At 43.4% G+C, this 22,839-nt stretch overlaps 1 protein-coding gene across 1 annotated transcript in view; it reads right to left on the reverse strand.

Moving 5' to 3' along the window:
- Positions 1–270: 270 nt before the first annotated feature.
- NOL9 (nucleolar protein 9) overlaps positions 271–22,839 on the reverse strand; it is a 27,668-nt gene continuing 5,099 nt past the window's right edge. Inside the window, exons 2-12 of the mRNA XM_044671247.1 lie at positions 20,103–20,322; positions 18,277–18,404; positions 13,945–14,083; positions 13,715–13,811; positions 11,685–11,782; positions 9,253–9,414; positions 8,847–9,141; positions 5,277–5,388; positions 4,076–4,253; positions 1,540–1,673; positions 271–511 (exon numbers count right to left, since the gene is read on the reverse strand). Of these exons, the coding sequence (XP_044527182.1) occupies positions 401–511; positions 1,540–1,673; positions 4,076–4,253; positions 5,277–5,388; positions 8,847–9,141; positions 9,253–9,414; positions 11,685–11,782; positions 13,715–13,811; positions 13,945–14,083; positions 18,277–18,404; positions 20,103–20,322 (1,674 nt within the window). The 3' untranslated portion in view covers positions 271–400. The remainder of the gene's footprint in view (positions 512–1,539; positions 1,674–4,075; positions 4,254–5,276; positions 5,389–8,846; positions 9,142–9,252; positions 9,415–11,684; positions 11,783–13,714; positions 13,812–13,944; positions 14,084–18,276; positions 18,405–20,102; positions 20,323–22,839) is intronic.

A 22,839-nucleotide genomic window follows, 5' to 3' on the forward strand; every position in this document is an offset into this window, starting at 1 on the left:
TGACTGGACAAGGCAAAAAACGGGTGGTCAAATAATCTGGTGTGACCCTGTCCTTCTCCAGGCAAGGAGTCCGAGTAAAGGATCCTGGAGTCCCTGTGGCAGAGCCCAGACCTGACTCAAGTCTCCCATCTTCCTGCAGTGTCTGTTTCCCCTGCTGGGTCAGGGGGATGCTTTTTGCATTTCAGATCACATGTAATTTTGAGAAGAAACTTCAGAAAATATTTTAATACAAAAATGTTTGTAAACTATTAACAACATGTGGCTGGAGAATTGTTCACATCATTCCACTGGACGCTGCTGCCGCAGCAAGAGAAACCAGGTCAAGTCTTGGCATCCCCTCCCCTCCCTCATTAAAAAGCAAGAGCTCCATGCTATTCTTCGGTGAAAAGTTCATTGGTGATTAAAGGTATTCTCTCCTCTGCAGAAGTTTTCTGACTCTGAGTTTTCCTGCTCCCCAAATAGAAAAATTATATTCAGAAGTAACGTAAGGCATCTCCCCCTCAATCTTGGGCTGAAACACAAAGATACAAAGAGCAAAGATGAAAATCCACGCAGCACGGGGGACGAGGTGTCTTACAGTGTGTAGCAGCTACAATGCAGCAGGGCAGCACTTGTGAGAGGAGGGAGGAGATTCACACGGCCCTCTCCCCTCAAATATCTGGCTCCCCCACCAACAGCACAGACCCTAGCTGGCAAGGATACCAAGACTTTTCTGCCCCAGCTACAGCAGCCTTCCCAGCAGAGTCCCCTCCTTGGAACTTCTCAAAGAGGCAAGCACACAGGCAGGCCCTTCCACTTTCTTTTGCAAGGGGTGGTATTCACATCAACCCAGTTCAATAAACCCATCTCTAAGCTTTCGAGAGTTGCCTGAGGCAGGCAATTTGGTGGCACAGTAGATAGGAGTGCCAGGCCTGGAGCTGGGAGGACCTGGGTTCAAATATGGCCTCAGATACTAGTTGTGATTCTGGCTCTTCTCACTCTTCTGTCTTAAAACCGATACTAAGACAGAAAATAGTTGTTAAAAAAAAAAGAGTTGCTTAAGGTCCAGAATCATCCTACAGCCCATACAAATCAGGGGCAGAACTTGAATCCAGTTCTCCCTCACTCCAAAGTTGTCAGACCCTCATGAGGCCACCCCAGCGATGACTGACATTCCTCAAAAGCAGCTCAAGTAACCACCCGATGACCCAACGGGGTCGCATTCTCAGCTCACTGACCCGTTCTAAATCTCCAGTTCTCTGCTGCTACCCTAAGAGCTCAGGCTTCTTGAAACACCTCATACCACTTCTCTCCTTAGAGAAAGAAGCCCACCCCTTGTGTTTATTCCCTTAGCTTTACCTACTACATGCCATAACACGAAGCTTAATGACAGACATTCCAAATTGGCCAGAACCCTTCTATCATTTCTGTGAATGGACCCCACTCTCCTTTTCATCTCTTCTCACTGTCTGTAACCTGTCTCCCACTCGAAGCTGCTCTCACCCTGACCTGAGGCAGGTGAGTTATGGTGTAGATGGACAAATCCCTTGTGCACTGTACCTGGCTCTTGAAGACGCAATGAGGAATAGTTATGTTTCCAATCATCAGACAATTCACTTGTCTTAACTTTTCATGGGACAGAGGAGTCAGAACGTAGTACACTTTCTTCACCATGCTGATTCCTCGGATAATTCCTTTAATATATAATGTAATAATATAATAATTCCATTCACAGCATGGTCTCAAAATCAACTGTTAAAAAAGATAGCACACCTAATTAAGCATTCTCACTTGGACTTTTTAAACGTAGTTTAAATCAGAAATAGAATCTCTTAACTGGTGAACTATATATAGCATTTTGAACACTATTCTTCTCCATTTCTTCCATTCAGTCATGTGAAACCAAAATGGCTAAAAACAAGGGCACTAAGCTGGTTCTGTCTTATAAGGAACACTTAACAACAAATAAAATCATCCATAAAAGTCTTTGTCAGGTGGCAATGCCTTCAGGACCAGGGTCACTGACCCCACTGATCGCTGCCCTTCTTAGCCTCATGACCTGGAAACCATATAAGAAGGACCACCGAAAGGCTGGAAGTTGTTTTGAGACCAACCAGGATGGTGAAAGGCCCTGAATTCCAGAAAAGCTGCACATACATGTGTATGGTAGTATTGTTACTGAGGTACAGAAGATTTAGGAAGGGTGAGGACCTTTGCTTGGAGCAGATGGGATGATCGATGACAACTGAGAAGGCAGACCACTCAAGTCTGTGTTGCTGCCTTCTCTTCCAAGGAGAAGGACTTTATTCTGCACCATTAAGACTAAAGATGGACAAAGGTTAGAATTGTTTTCAAAATGGGAAAAGAACAGTCTGCCAAGGATAGGCAGTAACAGAGAATAAGAGTGGAGCAGATCATTAAAGAGATAAGCATCAAAGTCAACCAGGATCACCAAGAATAAGCTGTACTAGGACATCGAGGTGGGCACGTGGATAGAGTACCAGACCTGGAGTTTGGGGAGGACCTGAATTCAAATCTGGCCTCAGATATTCTCCAGCTGTGACCCTGGACAAGTCACATAACCACATTTGCCTAGCCCTTGTTCTGTCTTAAGAACTGTTACTAAGACAGAAAGTTAGGATTATTTTTTTAAAAAAAGAAGAAGAGGAGGAGGAAGAAGAAGAGCTGTGCCCAACCAACCTGGCTTCTTTTTTGGACAGGATGATTCAAAAGACTAAGGGGAATGCTACACATTTAGCTCACCTAGACTTCACTAAAGATTCCAACCAAGTATCTCTTTTTTGGTGTATATTAGCTGGAAAGATAGACATTTCAATGAGAGAAGAATACAAGGAGTTGGTGGATTCAGAACTAGTGGATGACCAGACTCAGAGGAAAAGTTGGGAATGAATAATTCAGTATAAATGGGCCAGGGGTCTCATGCAGAGGATATGAAAAGGATTAGCTACTACAGTTTATGACAGTCAATCAGGATGCAAAGGGTTCTAGCTAGTCCAAAATACTGGGCTGAATCCTGTTAAATGAAATTCAATAGAGATAAATGTATAATCTTGCACTTCGGTACCAAAAAAAACCCCTCCACAAATACAACATGGGACAGATGTGGGACAGAAGCTCTTCTGAAAAAGGATCTGGGAGTTTTAGTGGACTGCAAGCTTGAACTGATTCAGCAGTGTAGTTGACAGGCAGCCAAAGAAGTTAAGGGGACCATGGGAACATCAGGAAGAGCACTGCTTCCAGGAATAGGAGGTGATAAACCCTCATCCTCTGTCCTTATCTGGTATATGTAGTTCAGTTCTGGGCATCAGTTTAAGGACACTGAGAAGCTGGAGGACTTCTAAACAGGAGGATGAAAGACGTTTAGTCCACATCCTGTGAGGATCTATTGAAAAAACTGGGCATATTTATCACAGAGAAGAGAAAAATCGGGGAACGGGAGAGTTGTCTTTCAGCATCTAAAGTGCTATCATGTGGACAGAGGACTGGATTTGTTGTTTTGCAAGAGGCAGAGATTTGCAAAGAGGCGATTTAAGTTTGGTATCAGAGAAAATTTCCTCATAAGAAGTGGGGCCGAATGTCTTCTGAGGAGGTAGGGCAGCTCACCCTAAAGATCTTTAAGCAGAGACTGGCTGACCAGGTGTACATCTTATCTACCTCAGTGGCTTCTGGAATCTCTTTCAAATTTTGTGATTCTGTCACTTTTCTATTATTGAGTCCATCTTTATTTTTAAATGACTAATCTTTAATTACTCAACTCAAATATGCCCAGTAATATAAGAAAAAGGTCTATCTTTAAAGAGATATGAGTCCTATTAAAGAAGTAGGCATAATTAACAATGCCCTATACTTTCTTAAATTGAGTGACAGTCACCTGGTGGCCCCAAAAGACTTATGGCTGGCTTCCCAGGAAACATGACTTCAGAGCCCCCCTGTGCAGTCTCAATTAGCAGGCTTCTATTGTTTCACATAAAAAAGATCTTGTTATTTGTCAAAACCAAAGTCATTTCAGCAACAAGAAGCAGAAAGGTATCATTGTGATGAAATCTGTGGACAAGTGTGATTCACTTTGACTTACCAAACCCCACACAATCACAGACTGGATTGTCTGTAAGAAAAACTGGTCCATCAGTTTTCTGTTTGACATCATCCAGTATCCTACAAAGACCAATCCAGCTGGCATTTACTGTGTACATGGTATGGGTAGGAGCAACATCAGTGTGAATAACCCGGAGAGCAACAGAACTGAAAGGGATCTGGAAAATAAATCCCTTCTGTTAGTTCCACCCTGAAATGGCATTTTCCATATTTAATTCACCTATGAGCTACTCACAGATACAGCTCCCCAAATCCCCTAGCTGGCATTAATTACAGACGGTGAAACACTAGCCACTGTTCTGGTGAGTGTTCCGTTGTTTTAGTCGGAGGAACATAAACAATTAAAACAGTTAGTGAACACCAGCAAACCTTGCTAAGCTAGGTAGAGTGGGAAGCCCAGGTCTTTCTTACCTGGAAAGAAACACAAAGTGGTGGTTTAAAGACACTCTGAATTAGTTCCAGCACTTCGAGGCTGAGAAAACATCTATTATAGCTAAATCCCCTCTAGAAGCATCTATACAAGCCAATTGTTTTCAAAGCTCCCAATCATTTCTACAGTAACGTGAAGAATAAGAAAAAGATTCATGGGGGAAACATCCCCAACTTATGATTCTTAAGGCTCCCTAAGATATCAGACAAGGTGTTGTCTCTTTTTAATTTGTTAAGTGGTTTTAAGGACATTCTGGACCTTTAAGTAAAAAATGATTGGTACAGCTACTTATATTTAAGTTTCAAAAAGTGAAAACCCTTCTCCCTGACCCTAAAAAGCTATAGATTCAAATGGTTGTGACCAGAGAAGTCTTGGCTTTAACAACATACATCACTTCCCAACTAAAGCATGTCTTCGAAACATTTCATAAGTTTTATGAAAAATAAAAACGGATACTCAATAGGAAACTACATTCCAGATTGAACCAACAGAGACAAATCTGGAAGAAGAGCCTGTAGCACGGTCCTGGCAAAGCTGCATCATGATAACCAATCACTAAACCCAGGTCCTGGAAAGTACATGCCTCCCAACAAGGTGACTGATGATTCCAAAAGAAGGTACTACAATAACCACAGTATTGCTTTAGACAATTTTCAATTGGCCCAATTCCAAGTACCAAACATTCTCCTAGCCGGGATCTAGTTTGGATAAAGAGATCGATGTCCATTTCTCTCATAAGTGCTCAAATTACCTGAAAGGGGACTAGATGGTGTAGAGGAAAAAATGGCTTTGCCTCTGGTGGCTGTAGCAGGGCAAGGTAACCTAACAAGGCCATATCACGAAGAACAGGGCTATGCCATTGCCTAAAAAAGAAATCAGAAGCAGTTAAGCAAAGACTGAAAATTTATACCAGGAATTCCGCTCTTGTAGAACCAAGTGTACAGTATATTTCTCGGAGCCTCATCATGGTTTTTTAACCCTTAATTTCTGTCTTAGGACTGATTCTAAGAATCTGTTTTAAAGCAGAAGAGCAATAAGGGCCAAACAAGTGGATCATAAATCTAGGAAGATCTGAACCCAGGCCCTCCCATCTCAAAGCCTGGCTCTCTATCCGCTGAGATACCTAGTTGCCGCCCCATGGCTTATCATTTTAATGATTTCTAACAGCCCCATCATGGAAGAAGCAGAAACAAAAAAACAAACAAAAAAAAAAGTCTGGAGAGTTCCTATCAATGAAGGGTGCGAATGTTTCTGAATTTTTCATTTAGACAATTATGGCTCTGAAAAAAGCTAATTCTTACAGAAGCCAAACTACTGTACCAGAGGTAAGAAAAGCAGTCACCTTTTCATAGCTCTAAATGGCTACGTGACAGACAAAAAAGGCGATAAATTAGAAGAGCAAGGAAATCACCTTTCATATCTACGAATTGGGCTTAGAATTCACATGCAAACAAAACATAAGATAAAAGGAATAATTATTGATTATTTGAAATTTTTGCACAAGCGAAACCAATGCAGTTAAAATTAGAAGTGATGCAGGTAACGGGGATTAAAAAAAATCTTTATAACACATTTCTATGACAAAGACTTCATTTTCAAAATATAGGAAAACCAGGCAGCTGGGTAGCACAATGGATAGATTTGCCAGTCCTAGTCAGGAGGTCCTGGATTCAAATGGGCTTCAGACACTTCCTAGCTATATGACCCTGGATAGGAGGCCACTTAACCATTACTGTCTAGCCTTTGCCACTCTTTTGTCTTAGAACTGATACTAAGACGGAAGGTAAGGATTAAAAAGATATATGAAACTCATTTATAAAAAGAAAAGCTATTACCTAATTGATAAATGGTAGAAGAACACGAAGTTACTTTTCAAGGGAAGAAATCTAAGCTATCTATTGCTATACAAAAAAGTGCTGCAAAAAACTAACTAGAAAAATGCAAAATTAGAGCAACTTGAGAGCTTCTGCCTCACACCCCTCACACCCATTAGGATGGGAAAGGTGAAAAAAAAAAAAAAAAAAAAAAAAGACAAATGCTGGAAGAGTTGTGAGAAATCTAATACATTAATCCCGTTGGTAGAGCTGTGAAATGGTCCAGTTCAGAGAAATAGTTTTATATCTCAAAGAGATCAAAGAAAGAGGAAAAGAACCCATACATATAAAAACATTTTGAGCAGTTCTTTTTGTTGGTGGCAAAGAACTGCAAACAGGAGGTGCCCATCAATTTAAGAATGACTCAACAAGACATTATGGCATGTAGACATCATGGAATGTTGCCATGCTATAAGAAATGAAGGGAAAGGTTACAAAGAAACCTGGAAAGACTTCTTTGAACAGATCCATAGTGGAGTGAGCAGAAACAGGAGAACAATCTACAAAGCTCTAAAAACTGAAGAACCATAATCAACATAGTCACCAACCAGAGTACCTATTATAGAAATACATTATCTACCTCCTGAAAGAGAGGGGATAAGCCAGCATGCAGATAGATCTATTTTGGGATGTGGTTAATGAAGGAAATGCTTTGGTTTTTTTCTCTGCTATTTCTTATAATAAGGGTGTTTTTTTGGTTTTTCTGTTTTGTTTTTCCTTTTCTTTTTTACAATGAGGTGGGGAGAAAGTAGGAGGAAGAGAAAATAGATCTTTAATTGAAAAATAATTAAGTTTTTAAAAAAAGAAAGGAAGCAACCAACTGGGGAGAAAAATACCTCCATGTCAAATATCTCTGACAAGAGTCTGATACTTAAGTTGTATAAGCAACCAATAGAAATAAGACAACCAAAAATCATTCCCCAATAGATAAGGTTATGAACAAATAGGAAGGAAGAAAAACATTTATTAAGTGTCTACCATGTGCCAGGCTCTGTGCTAAGTGCTTTAAAAATACCTCATCTGATCCTAATGCTGCAAAGGCAGAGTCTATTCTTATTTCCATTTTACAATTCAGGAAACTGAAGCAGAGATGAGTGACTTGACCAGGGTCACATAGCTAGTGTCAGAAGCTGGATTTAAACTCCAATCTTTCTCACTCCAGGCCTAATCCTCTAACCATTCTATTACCACCGCCTCAAGAGAACTGCACACTAACAGCCATATGAAAGGATGTTCTAAGACACTGCTAAGAAAAATGTAAAACCAAGAAACTCTTGTTTCCTCCCTACTCTTCTATCTGTGCCTATCTCCAATTTATCCAAAAGTTGTTGGAAGCTTTTACCCTCCAAATGAATGGCAAATGCCTTGAAACAGAAGCTCTGCTCAGCATTTGGTAAACTCTTAATAAATGCTTGTTCCCCTGACCCAGAAAATAAGCAAAAATGAATGGAAGATGAGGAGAGTCCATGCTAGACTGGCTGGGGAAAGGTGGTCGCCCAAATATATCACTGGTGGCACCTGTGAACTAGTCTAATCCTTTCCCAAGCAATATGAAAACATGCTAAAAAAATTGATCAAATGTCTGTATCTTTTGATTTTACTGTATGCCACACACCCAGAAAAATAATAAAATATATACCAAATATTTACAACAGCACTTTTTGTGGGAGCAGAGAGCTAGAAACAAGATTGGATGCCCAATGACTAGAAAGTGGTTAAATGAGTTGGGACACCTAAATAGAAAAGAATATTACTTCGTCATGAGAAACAATGTATATACAGAATACAGAAGTATGGGAAGACTATATAAACGGATACAAAGCAAAGTAAACAAAGCCAGAAAAAAATATACACAATGTCTCTAATAATGTAAAGAACAAAAATGAATTTTGTAACAACGAAATGACCAAGACGGGGCAGCGAGGTGGCATGTGGATAGAGAACCAGGCCTAGAGATGGAAGGTTCTGGGTTCAAATCTTATTGCATACACTTCCTAGCTGTGGGACTCAGGCCTAGTCACTTGACCCCAATCGTGAAGACTTAGAACCCTTACTTAAGTATTGATCCCAATATGTAAGGTCAATTATTAAAATTAAATAAAATGAGCACGCTTGGCCCCAAAGAATTGACAGAAGATGCCTCCCCTCCCCTTCTGGTCAGAGGGAGGGGGCTTCTGAGTGTGAAGTGCTGCAGAGCGGGTTAGGCCTGCATGAGGTGCTACTGGTCGGTTTTACTAAACTTTTCTCTCCTTTTTCTTATGATGGCTCGCTGGAAGGTGCTCTAAGAGGGATTTAGTGGGAAACAGGGGAATGTCAAACCAGAGAGCAGTAAAAATTTACTTTAAAAAAAAAGTTGATTCTTCTACTTAAATATGTGAAAGTGACCACTGTAACACAGCAATCCCCAAGCCCCAAGTCCAGGGCCTGCGCTGCCCCATCTCACTTACGTCAGTTGAGCAACACCAGCACCGGCAAACTCAGACTGCACAAGCAGCAGTTTGTGTCCTGTTGAGTGGGGCTGGCTCCCTTTCTCTTCATCTGGATCTCCAGAACTCTCTGAATCTATGCAGTCCAGGTGCCTATTTTTGACTCTGGTCTTGCCTTTGGTCTGCAGACCTGCCATCCCTGCTGTGTACTCGGGGGTGAGCAAGGGCATGTCTTTGCTATGTTCAGAACTGAACTGGACGATATGAGTGGGGGCCAGCATTCGGATAAGGTCAATGAGGAGCAAGAGTCCATCTCCTGCAAGAAAGGAGACGAGCTGCTCATTACACAATCCCGATTCAGACACAGACAAAGCAGGTCGATTACAGAAGAACAGCTTATAGAATAAGCTTGGGCCGTGTGGCCTACCTTTCACCCAGCCCATCGTGTTAATGATGAGAGGCGCTTCTCTCTGGTAGGCACTGAACACGTACTTCACAATATCCATGTACTTCTTACAGTCATCTTCACAGGAAGAATCACCATAAAAGACCATTTTTCGAGTCTTTCTTTGATGGGTGAATGGTGGACCTATGAGGATGAAAACAAGAAATATGAAACCTTTGTTCTCTGCTACCAAATATTTTGCCTTAATCCCCGCCCCAAGAAATACTTGTAAATGTCTTTCCTCAAGGAGATACCATCAGTTTTTTGCAGCAGGAGCCTCACATTCACTCACAACTCCATATTTACCTTAATGCCATGCTCTAAAATGATCAGACAGCCAGATACTAGATACCTATAAGAGGTACAGACTACACATAGTAGGGCTGATTTTCTTTTTTTAAACCCTTAACTTCTGTGTATTGGCTCCTTGGTAGAAGAGTGGTAAGGGTGGGCAATGGGGGTCAAATGACTTGCCCAGGGTCACACAGCTGGGAAGTGTCTGAGGCCGGATTTGAACCTAGGACCTCCCGTCTCTGGGCCTGGCTCTCAATCCACTGAGCTACCCAGCTGCCCCTAGGGCTGGTTTTTTTTAAGGAAAAATTTTAAATGTCAAATATAATCCAAGTTTACAAAATCATATGTATTATTCAAAACAACTGAGATTTATTCCATTAGTCAGAAAATTGTCAACTGGTGCTGAGGGTATGTTGTTGTTTGTTTGGTTTTTTAATAACAGAGAACAGTTGCAGGGAGAAAAAACTCAACCCTTGAACTACAGCAGCAAAAAGGATACCTGTCTTTGACCAATAATATCTCTTTAAGGGAAAGCTATAGAGTGCCAGGCCTGAGACAGGAAGACCTGGGTTCAAAACTGGCCTCAGACACTTCCTAATCATGTGATCCTGGGCAAGTTACTTAACCCCTCCCCATTGCCCAGCCCTTACCATTCTTCTGTCTTAAAACTGACACTAAGACAGAAGGTATGGGTTTAAAATAAACAAGCAAATTAGGGCTGGAGGGAGAGAAGGGACACAGCAAACCTTAACTACTAAATTGTAGAACCCTAGTGAGGTAGATCTGGGAGCTCCCCTGGGGGTTCTCACTTGTCAGAGGAAGAAAGTCCAGTCCAGTTCAGTGACTTGATTAGATCAGCCCCAAATCACAGAAGCAAGAAAGAACAGGAAGAGGACATTGAGCAATAGCCTCAGATCTCAAATTCAGGTTTCTTTCCACATGATCCCCCAAAAGCCTCTGCTATAACATACATGTGGGCAGAAACCCCCCCTGGCTACAGCAGAGATGTCTGCTGGCTTTGTCTATCTGAAGGACCCCCAAGGAAGCTCCTGAGATTGGCACAGCCATCACACTCCTAAATGATAGTTCTAAATGTGACCAAGCTCTTCTATAGACCAAACCGTAGTGTGCTCCTCTGTTCCCCCATTGCTCCTAGATCTGCCCTAGGGACAAGGAGAACAACCTTCAGGCACTGATGCTATCTTGTCTTCTTGAAGGCTTAGAGAGTCTGGTTCTAACACTTCCCCCATAAAGCCTTGAGCAATGCCAATGTTCTTCCTAACGGAAGACAGATGCACTGAAAAGAATGGAGAACATATCAATGTCTCTTAGGCTATGGTGGGTAAGCATCTAATGATGCTGTCCAGAAGCTGAGTGGCTCTCTCAAACGTAATGGGGCCTCCTTTCCAGAGGGGGATGACCACTTATCAAGGATGCCCTAGGGGCTGGACTAGATGACTTAAGGACCATTCTGACACTGCCCCCCATGAAGTATGCTGGGGAGCATGTGGGGGGAATGAGCCTGCCGGCTGACCACATGCACACCAATAGGTCAGTCTGTGTGTTCAAGAACATGTGAAAAGGCACAAGAGCACATGAATGCTGGTTAAGCACCTGAGGTACATTCTTGAACTCTATTCCCTTAGCCTCTAACAGGGCCAAAGGGAGCTTGGTACTGCCAAAAAAAAATACTCCAATCCATTCTTTCCTCTTTTGTTTGTTAAGTAACTCAGAATTAGGATGAGAGCTCTGGGTACAAAGCAAATGTTGAAGACAACACATAGCCCTGAAACAACCTGCAAAGTAACAGAACACAAAATGATCATCCAAATGCTGAGTGAAGACGGAATAAAGGAGGAATAAGAGAGTGGGGGCTGGACTTCATCAGAGAGCTTTCTGGAGGTGATCTTCAAGCCAGGCCCTGAAGAAAACTATAGGTACAGACTGGCACAAACAAGTAGGATACACAAGAGGCCAGAGAAACGACCAGGATGAGGGCAAGGAGCTCCTGGCATGAAGGAATCCGAACGGCTTCGTGTAGTTGGAGGAGCAACAGTAGCAGAGAAGCAAGGCTGGCTAGCTGGTGAGAAAAGACTTTAAATGATCATTCTGATACATACCAAAAAGAGGTTCTGTAACATTGGACAAGGAAACACAGCCAGGAGGAGTGAATTCTGTCTGGCCGAGGTCACAGTCCAGAAAGTCAACACGGGGAATGCTGGGAAAAAGACAAAAGAAAGAAGTTGTTACTCTGTTGAAAGGGTGAATTCAATTGTCCTAATTCTACATAATATCAACTGGAATAATATCAACTCCTCAGTGACAGGAGTCTGCAATGCCTACAGAAGGGAATAACTCCACAGCAAGCATGCCACACTCAAATTTGGTCTTGGCTATCCTACCACCTCCTCCCTTCTCCTTGTTTCCTCTCTCTACTCCTGTCCCAATTCCACACAGAGAATACTATGGCCCTAGAACAGTAAAAACAACGTAATCCCAGGCAGCTGGATGACTCAGTGGATTGAGAGCCAGGCCTGGAGACAGGAGGTCCTGGGTTCAGATCCAGCCTCAGACACTTCCTAGCTATGTGACCCTGGGCAAGTCACTTAATTCCCATTGCCTAGCACTTACTACTCTTCTGCCTTGGGACAGATGTACAGCACAGAAGATTACCGAAGATAAGGGTTTAAAAAAACAAACAATAATAATCAGTCCCCCTCACAACCTTCTGAAGACTATTCCTGCTGTTTTAATAATTCAATGAACAAGTATTTTTCTTTCTGGTTTTGCTCTTCCTGGTTTAGGTATCAGCACCTTATTTGTGTTATAAAGGAATTTGAAAGGATTCCTTCTTCACCTATTTCCCAAAGTATCAGAACAAATTGTTCTTTAAATGTTTGGTAGAATTCATTTGTGAATCCGTCTGGCCCTAGGGGTTTTTCTTAGGGAATTCATGATGGCTTGTTCAATTTCTTTACAACTCTAGGCAGAAGGGCAAAGGGCAGGCAAACAAGGTTAAGTGATTTGCCCATGGTCACACAGCTACCAATTTCTTTTTCTGAGATGGGGTTAAGTGGAATAAAGGAAGAATACGAGTGGGGAGCTTGGCTTCATCAAAGAGAGCTTTTCTGAGGTGAAGTTTAAGCCTGGCCTTAAAGAAATCTATGGGTACCAACTAGCACAGAACAAGTAAAATACATATCATGGCAAGAACAAGGACAAGGAGTTCCCAGCATGAAAGAATTTGAATGGTTGGTAGGTGGGGTATTTCATTGCCTCTTTCGTTAATTAGGACAAATGATATTTTTGCAAATATTCATCCATTTCATGTTTATTGGCATAGAATTGGGCAAAACAGTCCCTAGTGATTGCTTGAATTTCCTCTTCATGGGAGGGGGGGGGCCAGGTTCACCCTTGAAAAGGGTGCCATTTGGCTTTCTTCTTTCTTTTAATCAATTATAAACAAGCACTTATGCGAAACCCATCAGGCCAGTCATGACAGAGGTACCAAATAGCTCAAATGCTGTCCTGGTCCCCAAGACTTAAAGAAGGACCCCCTCCCCACCACTCCCCTAGGCTGAGGGCAGGAACCCTACAGAAGATTTGAGGGTATAAGGACATGAGCTACTAAGGAAAAAGAAGTGTGAATGGAACCCTCTTTCTACTAGTGGAGCCAGTCCCCAAACAAAGGGACTCTAGATGCACTGAAATGCTGCCAAAGACCAGAGGGGCAAAAAAAAAATCATTAAAAGGGAGACCCTTCTCTCTCAGGATCAATGGGGATGATCAGACCAAGAGTGGTGGAGAAATCATCTTTAATCTGCAAAGCCAGAAAAGAACCTTAGAGATCCACTATCTAACACAACCCTTCAGTTGAGGCCCAGAGAGTACCATGTAGCAAAAGTCCAAGGTCTCTTGGGTAAAAGGCAGACCTGGGGACTTAAACCCAAGTTCTCCCTCAAAAGGCAGTGTTCTTTTATATCATATCTCCTCTGTCATCTAGATTCTAACCCAAGAGTCCTCATTTTAATGGCAAACAGCTTTGGAGCAGGCCTTGGGAAAATAAAAAGCATTTTACATGCTCAGCAAAATTATGTATAGTAAGCCTTGGGGTAAGCTACACAGCTGCGGGGCCAAGGCCTTCACTCACCTGTTTAGCAGCTGGTTAATCAGGTATCTATTGAAGGTGGACTTGCCAATGCACTTTGGTCCACAGGCCATGATGATAGGGCAACCATCAATTTCCTCTGGAAGGCAAACAAGCACACCAAATTCTTCAACGTGACAAGCTTTTCATGGGAATCTTCTCAAGTCTTTGGAGGCCACCAAATAATCTTATTAATTTAGGAAGAGTCAAAGCAGTCAATGTCAACTCCTTACCACGACAAGCAGTGATTAACTCTTCTATCGCTGAACTGCTGCTCTCAGACAAGTGAAAGCCACTTTCTTCCTCACATTTCTTAATGCCAACAGAAGACACAGTTAACTGCTCAAGAGTGTAGGAGGACGGCTCCTGTTTCTAGAGATGAACAATTTCAACTTTTAAAAAGAATCTGAAATGCAAAATGGCAAGTTGCACAGAAACGAGTGTGGCGTTTATTTATGTTCTCAACCTCTCTTTCTTCTGCTCCCTCCCCCACAATTTTGCCATCATTTACATGTCTCTCATCTGGCTGCTGGTACTCAACATACTTGTAAGATTGAGTTCATACTGTATGACATTCATTATCTTTGCAAATTAAAGCAATACACCCATATACAACATCACAAGCCACAAAAATAGACTTCAGATAAAAAATAGCTAGGCCTGACCCTGATGAGAGGTCTAATACTATCACAAGGGTCACTGCTCCTCAATGACTTGATCCTCCAATGGCTTCAAATTTCTGTTCTTAGGAGTTATTCCCACGAGGGCAGGATGAAAACACTAATTTAAAAAAGATAACAGAAATTTCTCCTGAAGGAACAACATACTGGCATCAACAGCAAAATAGAGGCAGCCCAGACACAGAATTACCTGAAAAGATGACAAGTGCCATATCAGCACCAATGAAATGTCCACTACTCAAGTGGTAGCTCCTATACCCCATATCACTCACCATCCTTTGCCACCGTCCTTCCTGAACTCCAGCTGGTTCCCATGACAATGAATTCCCTTTCTTCCCTTCTTCCTCAAGAACTCTTCTCTTCCTTCAAAATAAAGCTCTGAGTACCACCGTCTATAGGAAACTACTTCCGATAGTACTTAATACCACGACCAAGTTCTATGAATGTATATGGCGTTACTTTCTTTCCATTTATTCTATCTAGCTTCATCTAGCTCACAGCCTTCTAGAAAATGTAAACTCCTTGACTACATATTGCTTCACTTGTTATATCTGGACTGCTAACACCTAAGACAGGACCAGACCCAGAGGCAGGAACTTCATAAATGCCAGTCCTTTGGGGAGATCTTCTATGGGGAGGATCCAGCCCAGAAGGAAAAGGTGGCCATGGGCACTTCTGGAGGCTGGATTCTGATTCTAGGGGAACAGTAAAATAATAACTAAGGCTCAGTGGACCCTGACCTTCAGCAATGGGAGAGTTCTGAGGGAAGAAGGATGCTAAGCCTGAAAGGAAAAGCAAGCTGCCCTATGCAGCCAATGTGGAAGCAGACTGTACAGGAATGGCAGGTAGGAAGAGCCAAGCTCTGTCTGCTAAGTAACTTCACATCTTACCTTGGCCTGGAGGATGACAGCGATTAAAAGCTCAATAACTTTATCATTATGAATATTTATTTTATTCACAACACTTAATAGAAGACAAACTGTTCTTGGGTATGAAGGAGGAAGAATCTGAAAAACTAAACTATCAGTGGGAGACTTAGGAAGACAGTAAAGGGAATTAGAGAAGAAAAGTGAAAGGAGTAGAGGGAATGAAGACAAAAAGAAAAAACCAGAAGAATGGAAGATAGGACCTGCACTGAGAATTCCTGATTGAGAAAACTCCCTGTCTACCAAGTCAGGTGGCTGCCTCTCAGAAATACTCAGAGCACTAGGAGGGCAGATGACGGCCCAGAGCCACATAGGAAGCATGGGTCAGCAGTATGTGACAACTCAGGTCTTCCTGGCTTAAAGGCCAGCTCTCTTTCCAGGAGAAAAGACTAAGAAGTGAGTAAGCCAGTTTCAGAATCAGGTATTTAAGACTACTTGGCACTCTGTTAAGCGCACAGGGTACAGGAGAAGGCAAACACACAGTCTCTGACATCAAAAAACTCACATTCTATTGGGGAAGACAACACATAAAAGCAATTTACATATATGACATACATTCTGCTCCTGCCTCTGAACTTCTTTCTCCAAGAGCCAAGTCTGCAACCAGGAAAACCCAAGTTCAAATCCAGCCTCAGACACTTACTAGCTCAGTGACTCTGGGCAAATCATTTAACCCATTTGCCTCAGTTTCCTCAATTGCAAAACAGGAAATAGAACCTATTTCCCAGGGTGACTATGAGAATCTAATAGAGCCCATCTGTAAAGTGCCCAGGCCTGAAAAACACTGGTTTCTTTGCTCTCTTCCTCTCTCCCTTCCTTGGATCAGTCAGTTGTGCCTGGAACTTCCATCTGGAGGATGGGCCAAGAAGGGTTTACTGAGTTGGGTGTGACTTGGGCTTGTGCTTTAGAAAAAGCTCTCTGGTAGCTAAGTGAAGGATGGATTAGAGTAGGGAGAGAGACCTGAGGCCAGCCAGCAGGCTAAAGGTAATGAGGACCTGCACAAAGCAGAAGAGATAGGCTGCAAAGGTAAAACCCCCGGTTGTATTTTTTTCCTCCAACAAATTGGATAAGGAAGAAAAGAGAAGACAGGTAGGTATGAAGGTAGTCAAGGACAATTCAGCCTGAGTGACTAGGAGGATGCTCTATGGATAGTAATAGGAAGGTTCCAAAGAAAGGAGGATTTGGGGGGAAGATAATGAGTGCTATACTGAGTCTGAAATGCCTATAGGACATTGAGTTCAAGATATCCAAGAAGCAAGCAGTGATGCAAGATTGAAACTCAAAGAGACTATGGCTTACACAGAGCTGGGGCTCATCCAAAAATGACAATTGAACCCATGGGAGTTGAGGGGACCAGAAAACCAAATATTGTAGAGCAAGAGTTGTTCACTTGGAGTCTGTGAATATTCCTTAGTATTGCAATATCATTGGTTTCCTTCTTTTGTCATCCTCTTTATTTTAGCTTACATATTTAAAAACAAATGAGGTGATACCCATCAACTGGGGAATGGCTAAAGAAGTAGTAATAGGGGGCAGCTGGGTAGCTCAGTGGACTGAGAGTCAGGCCTAGAGATAGGAGGTCCTAGGTTCAAACCCGGCCTCAGACACTTCCCAGCTGTGTGACCCTGGGCAAGTCACTTGACCCCCCATTGCCCACCCTTACCACTCTTCCACCTAGGAGCCAATACACAGAAGTTAGGGGTTTAAAAAAAATAAAGAAGTTATAATCTATGATTGTCATGGAATACTATTGTGCTATAAGAAACGAGGAGGAGGAGCTCAGAAAAACTGAAGACTTAATACAAACTAAAGCAGAATGAAATAAGCAGAACCAGAAAAACATTGCAGTGACAGGAATAATGTGCAATGAAAAACTGTGAATGACCCAAAACAATCCCAAGTGACTTATGATAAAAAATGCCATCTGCCTCCAGAGAAGGAACTGATGGAATCTGAATCCAGATTGAGGCAAACTTTTTTCACTCTTTCTTCAGAAAAAATTTTGAGTTTCCTTCCATAAAAGGATTAATATGGGGAAAATGTTTTACATGACTGTACATCTACATGGCACTGCTTATTATCAAGGTGAGAGGAGATTTGACTCAAAATTCTTTTTAAAATGCTGGAAACTGGGGGCAGCTAAATGGCTCAGTGGATTAAGAGTCAGGCCCAGAAATGGGAAGTCCTGAGTCTAAATCTGGCCTCGGAAACTTCCTAGCTATGTGACCCTGAGCAAGTCACTTAATCCCCGTTACCTAGCCCTTACCACTCTTCTGCCTTACATTCTAAGACAGAAGGTAAGGGTTAAGAAAATAAAAAATAAAATAATATGCTGGAAACTGTTTTTATATGTAATTGGGGAAAAGAATTAAATTTTAAAACATTAAAAAAAAAAAAACAAGGTCCATAGGTTTCACCAGCCTGCCAAAAGGGGCCAGACAAAAACAGGGAAGAACCTCAAGTATAAAGGAACAGAAGAGGACAGATCCTTGGGGGACATCCAAAGCTAGTGATAAGACATGTCAAACAGGCAAAGTAGGCTGTCATCTTCCCAAGTTACCTACCTACGTATCTGTAAGAGATCCTCCCCTAGTGAGAGGCAGGGGGTTCAGTGGCTAGAGAGCCAGGCCTAGAGAGGAGGTGTCCTTGCATTCACTTCCTAGGTGTGTGACCCTGGGCAAGTCATTTAACCCTTATTGCCTAGCCCTTAGTGCTCTTCTGCCTTAGAATCAATACTATGTATTTTAAAAAAGAGATTCCCAAGTCCAACAGCCCATTCATTCAATGTCTTTTCCAATGAACATAATAGGCCAAATTCACCAGTCACCTCCCTAATAGTTTGCTTGTCTATAATACAGTCATCAGTGTCCTTTGTGAAATGAGAGACCTTTCTTTCAGTTGGCTTTGCTCTTAACAGTTCAGATAGGATCAATTCTACAAAGGACATGAAGGATACTACCTTTCCTGAGAAAAGGTGAGAAAAAGCTGGATAGCTGAGGATGAAGTCCATAGCAGGGGTCTCCAGACTTTCCAGCATGACGATGGAACACATAGGAGAAAACTGCTTCATCATGGGAAATGCATTGGCTGCAAAAGGAACAAAGCAAATGACTTCAGAAGTTGTAATTCATCTACATGTTAAGAACTCCTTAGTGCTATTTCTTGAACTAGATTGGGGCTAAAAGACTAGCTCAGACCTCTTTATAGAGCCAATGCCTAACTCCAAAAGGCCTCCTCTGCCTTCATCACCAAATGCCAGGACAATCACAAGAGCCTCTGGTCAGTCTCCCTGCTCGCCTTGCCCCACTCCAGCCCATTCTCCATTGAGTTGTCAAGACAGCTTCTCCTAAGTATGGGCCTGACCATGGCACCCCCCTCCTACTCAATTAACTCCAGTGACTCCCTACTGCCTCTGAATCAAATATAAAATATTCTTGTCATTCAAAACCCTTCAAAACCTGGCCCCTCCTACCTTCCTGGCTTCTTACACCTTACTCACCCCCATGTACTCTGCGATCCAGTGACACTGGCCTCCTGGCTGTTCCTCATACAAGACATTCCATCTCCCAACTCTGGGCATTTTCAATGGCTGTTCCCCATGCCTGGAATACTCTCCCTCCTTCTATCCGTCTCCTGGCTTCCTTCAAGTCCCAGTTAAATCCCATCTTCTCTATGAGAAGGAAAGAAGGAAGGGAGGGAGGAAACAAGCGCTTATTAAGCACCTACTACAAGCCAGGCACTGGGCTAAGCACTTTACAAATATCTCAGTTGATCCTCACACTGGCACTTTGAAGAAGGTGCTGTGATTATCACCATTTTACAGATGAGGAAATTGAGGCAGAGGTTAAATGACTAGCTCAGTCACAGAACTAAGAAGTATTTAAGGCCACATTTGAATTCTGGTCTTCCTGATTCCAGAATGAACATTCCTGCACAGTGGCACCCCATACTTGTCTCTCCTAATCCCACTTTGACTTTCCTCTCTTTTATTATCTCTCATTTATCCTGTCCATAGCTTGTTTGTACACAGTAGTTTACATGACACCTCTTCCATTAAACTGGGAACTCCTAGAGGCCTTTTAAGTAAGCCTTTTGCCTTTCTTTGTGCCCAGAGCCTGGTACCCAGTAGGGGGCTTAATAAGTGCTGACCTACTGACTCCTGTCATAGCCTCTTATCTGGCACCCATGTCTCCCTCTTCTCTTCCTCTAGTCCGTCTGTCCTCACTACTAGTCTGACCTTTCTAAAGCACTGCTCTGGGCATGTCATTCATTCTCCTGTTCCTACATCTTCCATTCAAAGAATTAAGTCCCACTCTGCCCTCTTAGACCCTCAGTCTGACTCCCAACTGTTTTTCCAGCCTAGAAGCTGGTGGCTCTTCTACAACTTACTGCCCTTTGGCCAAGCCAAGATACTTGTTGCTCATTCCATGAACTTAAGTTTCCTGTCCCTGTTCTGTCACACCACCCACACCTCCTTTGTCTATCTAGGAAGTCCTCTCCCCTTTTCACATCTATCTCTTTTGGCTCCACTTAGATGCTACCTCCACTTCCTCAGCAAAGTGCTCTCTCCCCTATCTGTTCCTAGGCCACAGTCTTCAAGGCATTTATCATATGCTAAGTGTAATGACCTGAGTACCCCACCCCAAATATGATAGGCCCTGTGAAGGCAGAGACAATGTCTTACTTAACTTTGGCTCCCTTGGGGGCTAGCACAGTGTCCTGAATATATTATATGCTTAATATATGAGGCATGAACAGTGGTCACCATCCAGATCTTTTAGTTACCTGAAGAAATATGATCTTTGATCAAAGACCGGACCTCCAACTTCATATCCTTTATGGTTTTCTCTGGCATCAAGTAGCTAATTGCTTCAAAAGTCAGGGCACAGTTGGTGTGGGGTGAGTAAAGGTCATAGGCCGGCTGGCCCTGGCTGATGATAAAACCAAATACCTGCACTCGGCCATAGAGACAGGTAAGCCGACATTTCCCAGTGAAGGTGAAAGACTAGCAGGGAAAAAGAACAAGAAATTTGTGATCAACTAGCAAATGATTACAAAGCACTAAAAAACTCATTTGCCACCATGCCATCAAAGGAAGGGTTACCAAAAACCAAGCAAATAAGAACAGAGGACTTTGAAGCAGAAAGGGACTTGGGATCTTCTAGATCAGTGATGGCAAACCTTTTAGACAGTGCTTTGCTGTGCCCCACCCCCCTACACACACTGGTATGTCCCTCTCCCACTGAGCTGCTGGGCAGAGGAGTGGGGGATGTGAAAAAATGTCAATCAGGAAGAGTGGAGAAAGGGAGAGGAGTAACTACTTTCAATTCCTCTGCCTTTCTAGTAATGAATTAATTCTGGGGGTGGGGAGAGTGGGTAGCCGAATGCCCACAGAGAGAACTGTACATGCCACCAGTTCGACATCACTGATTTAGACTAAAGGTTTTTAACCTGGAGTCTGTGAACTTTTTTTTTTAAATCCTTACCTATCAATACTGTGTATTGGTTCTAAGATAGAAGAGCAGTAAGGGTCAGGCAATCAGAGGTTAAGCAACTTGCCCAGGGTCACACAGCTGTGTTTTGAGGCCAGCTTTTAATCTAGAACCTCCAGTCTCTAGGCCTGGTTCTCAATACACTGAACTACCCAGCTGCCTGCCCCACCAGGACCTTTTAAAAATATGCTAATAACAATTGCATTATAATTGGTTTCCTTTGTAATCCTAAATTTTCTTTTTATACATTTAAAAACATTATCCTAAAAAGGAACACACATGCTTCACCAATCCAGCCCCATGTTTAAGAATCTCTGATCTACTCTAGCCAACTTCTTATAGAGATGGTGTGCTCAGAAAATTTCCATGGAGGACTATTCCCCTTTCCTCTTCCTCACTTTCTGTGACTTTCTGTCTACATTGTAGATGAGCTTTCTTTTACAGACAACTTTTGAGAGCATGGATATCTCTGACTTTTCTATTTGTATCCTCAGTCCTTAGTTCACTATTTAGAACACAGTAAGAGCTTAGTAAATGCTTTTTTAATTCATTGACCCATCTATTCTTGTTGACAAAGACTCTAGGTTTTACTCAACAATTGAAGAAGCTTCAACAAGCAAGTGTCTGTGAACCTCTCTAACATGCTTCTGTTGGACCCAAGTCCCTTCCAATTTTAAATTTATGATTCTCTCATCTCCAAGCTCAATCTCTTTCCAACAATCATTCCCTAAATAGAGGTCCCACGGCTATGCTGCTGCCCCATGCATGAGGTAGAGTTCAGTCAACTGAGTAGAGAACCCCAGTTTAAGGCCTCAGCAATGGAATCAGGGGTGTGTGTTAAATTGTCCTCCAACTGAACACTCTCACTTTAAAAATAAGGATGGGGAATGTACCAGAGAGTCGGAGACTCAGATACCAAATAACAAAGGCCCCCTTCAAACCCAGCCTTATGACTCCCAAATCTATCGTTCTTCATGCTACATTTTATATATTTTCTAACTTTGTTTTCTATGTAAAAGGCTTTTCTATTTCTGATAAGTGAAAACATTGTTTCCTCCATCCACCCTGTCAGGGAGCTTCGGGGCTGGTAAACCTAATCTAAGGTAGCTCAGTGGCTATAGAGTAGCATCTGGAGACAGTAGGTTTTGGTTTCCAATCTGACCTCAGACACTTCCTAGCAGGGTGACCCTGGGCAAGCCATTTAAACCCCTACTACCTAGCCCTTACTGCTCTGCTGCCTTGCAATCGTACTCAATATAGAGTGTGACACAGAAAATAAGGCTTCGGCGAGATTCCCGTTCCAGAAAGGATCAGTGATCAATTACAGGGGCGTGGTCGGGGCAAGGCGCACTCGGACTACAAAGCACAAAGCCGCCCACCCCCTCCGGGCTTCAGTTTCCCCGGGCGTAGACCCGCGGGGAGGATGCGGTAGAGTCCAGGTTTATTAAAGCCAGACGCCCCTCCCCCGCGCTCTCCTAGTCAATATCCCTCAGAAGAGGCAGGGGCGAGGGCGAGCCCTTCCAGCCAATCAAAGCCTCTCCTACCCCAGCCGCGGCTGACCTGTGCGTGGTGCAGCAGCACCAGGAGGCCGGCCTTGCCCCGCACCAGGAAGGGCTGCCCGCGCCCGCCAAAGTGGCCAGGCTCCCGGGGTGGCTCCTCGGAGCCATCGCGCTCGCCGCCCTGGTCAGACCCGGGTCCCGCCGCCTGGCGCTCCCCACCGACGCGTTGCTTTTCCTTCTCGTCTCCCGTGGGGCGGCGCTCACGCCGCTCCCGCAGCTCGCGTAGTTGCCTCCACTCGCGCTCCTCCCGCTGCCGCTGTTCCTCGCGCTCCCGCCGCTCCCGCTCCCGCTCGGCGCGCTCCCGCCGCCGCGCCTTCTTCTTCCGCGCCTTCTTCTCCCGCGCGCCCCACTCGACTCCAGCCGCTACCACGGCCTCGTCCACCTCCTCCTCCTCTTCTAGCCAGGCCGCGCCGGCCGCCTCGATCTGCTGCAGCCGCAGTCGCAGTCGCCGCTGGACCGCACCGCCCAGGG

This window comes from Gracilinanus agilis, chromosome 3, assembly GCF_016433145.1.
Source record: "Gracilinanus agilis isolate LMUSP501 chromosome 3, AgileGrace, whole genome shotgun sequence".
NCBI lineage: Eukaryota > Metazoa > Chordata > Mammalia > Didelphimorphia > Didelphidae > Gracilinanus > Gracilinanus agilis.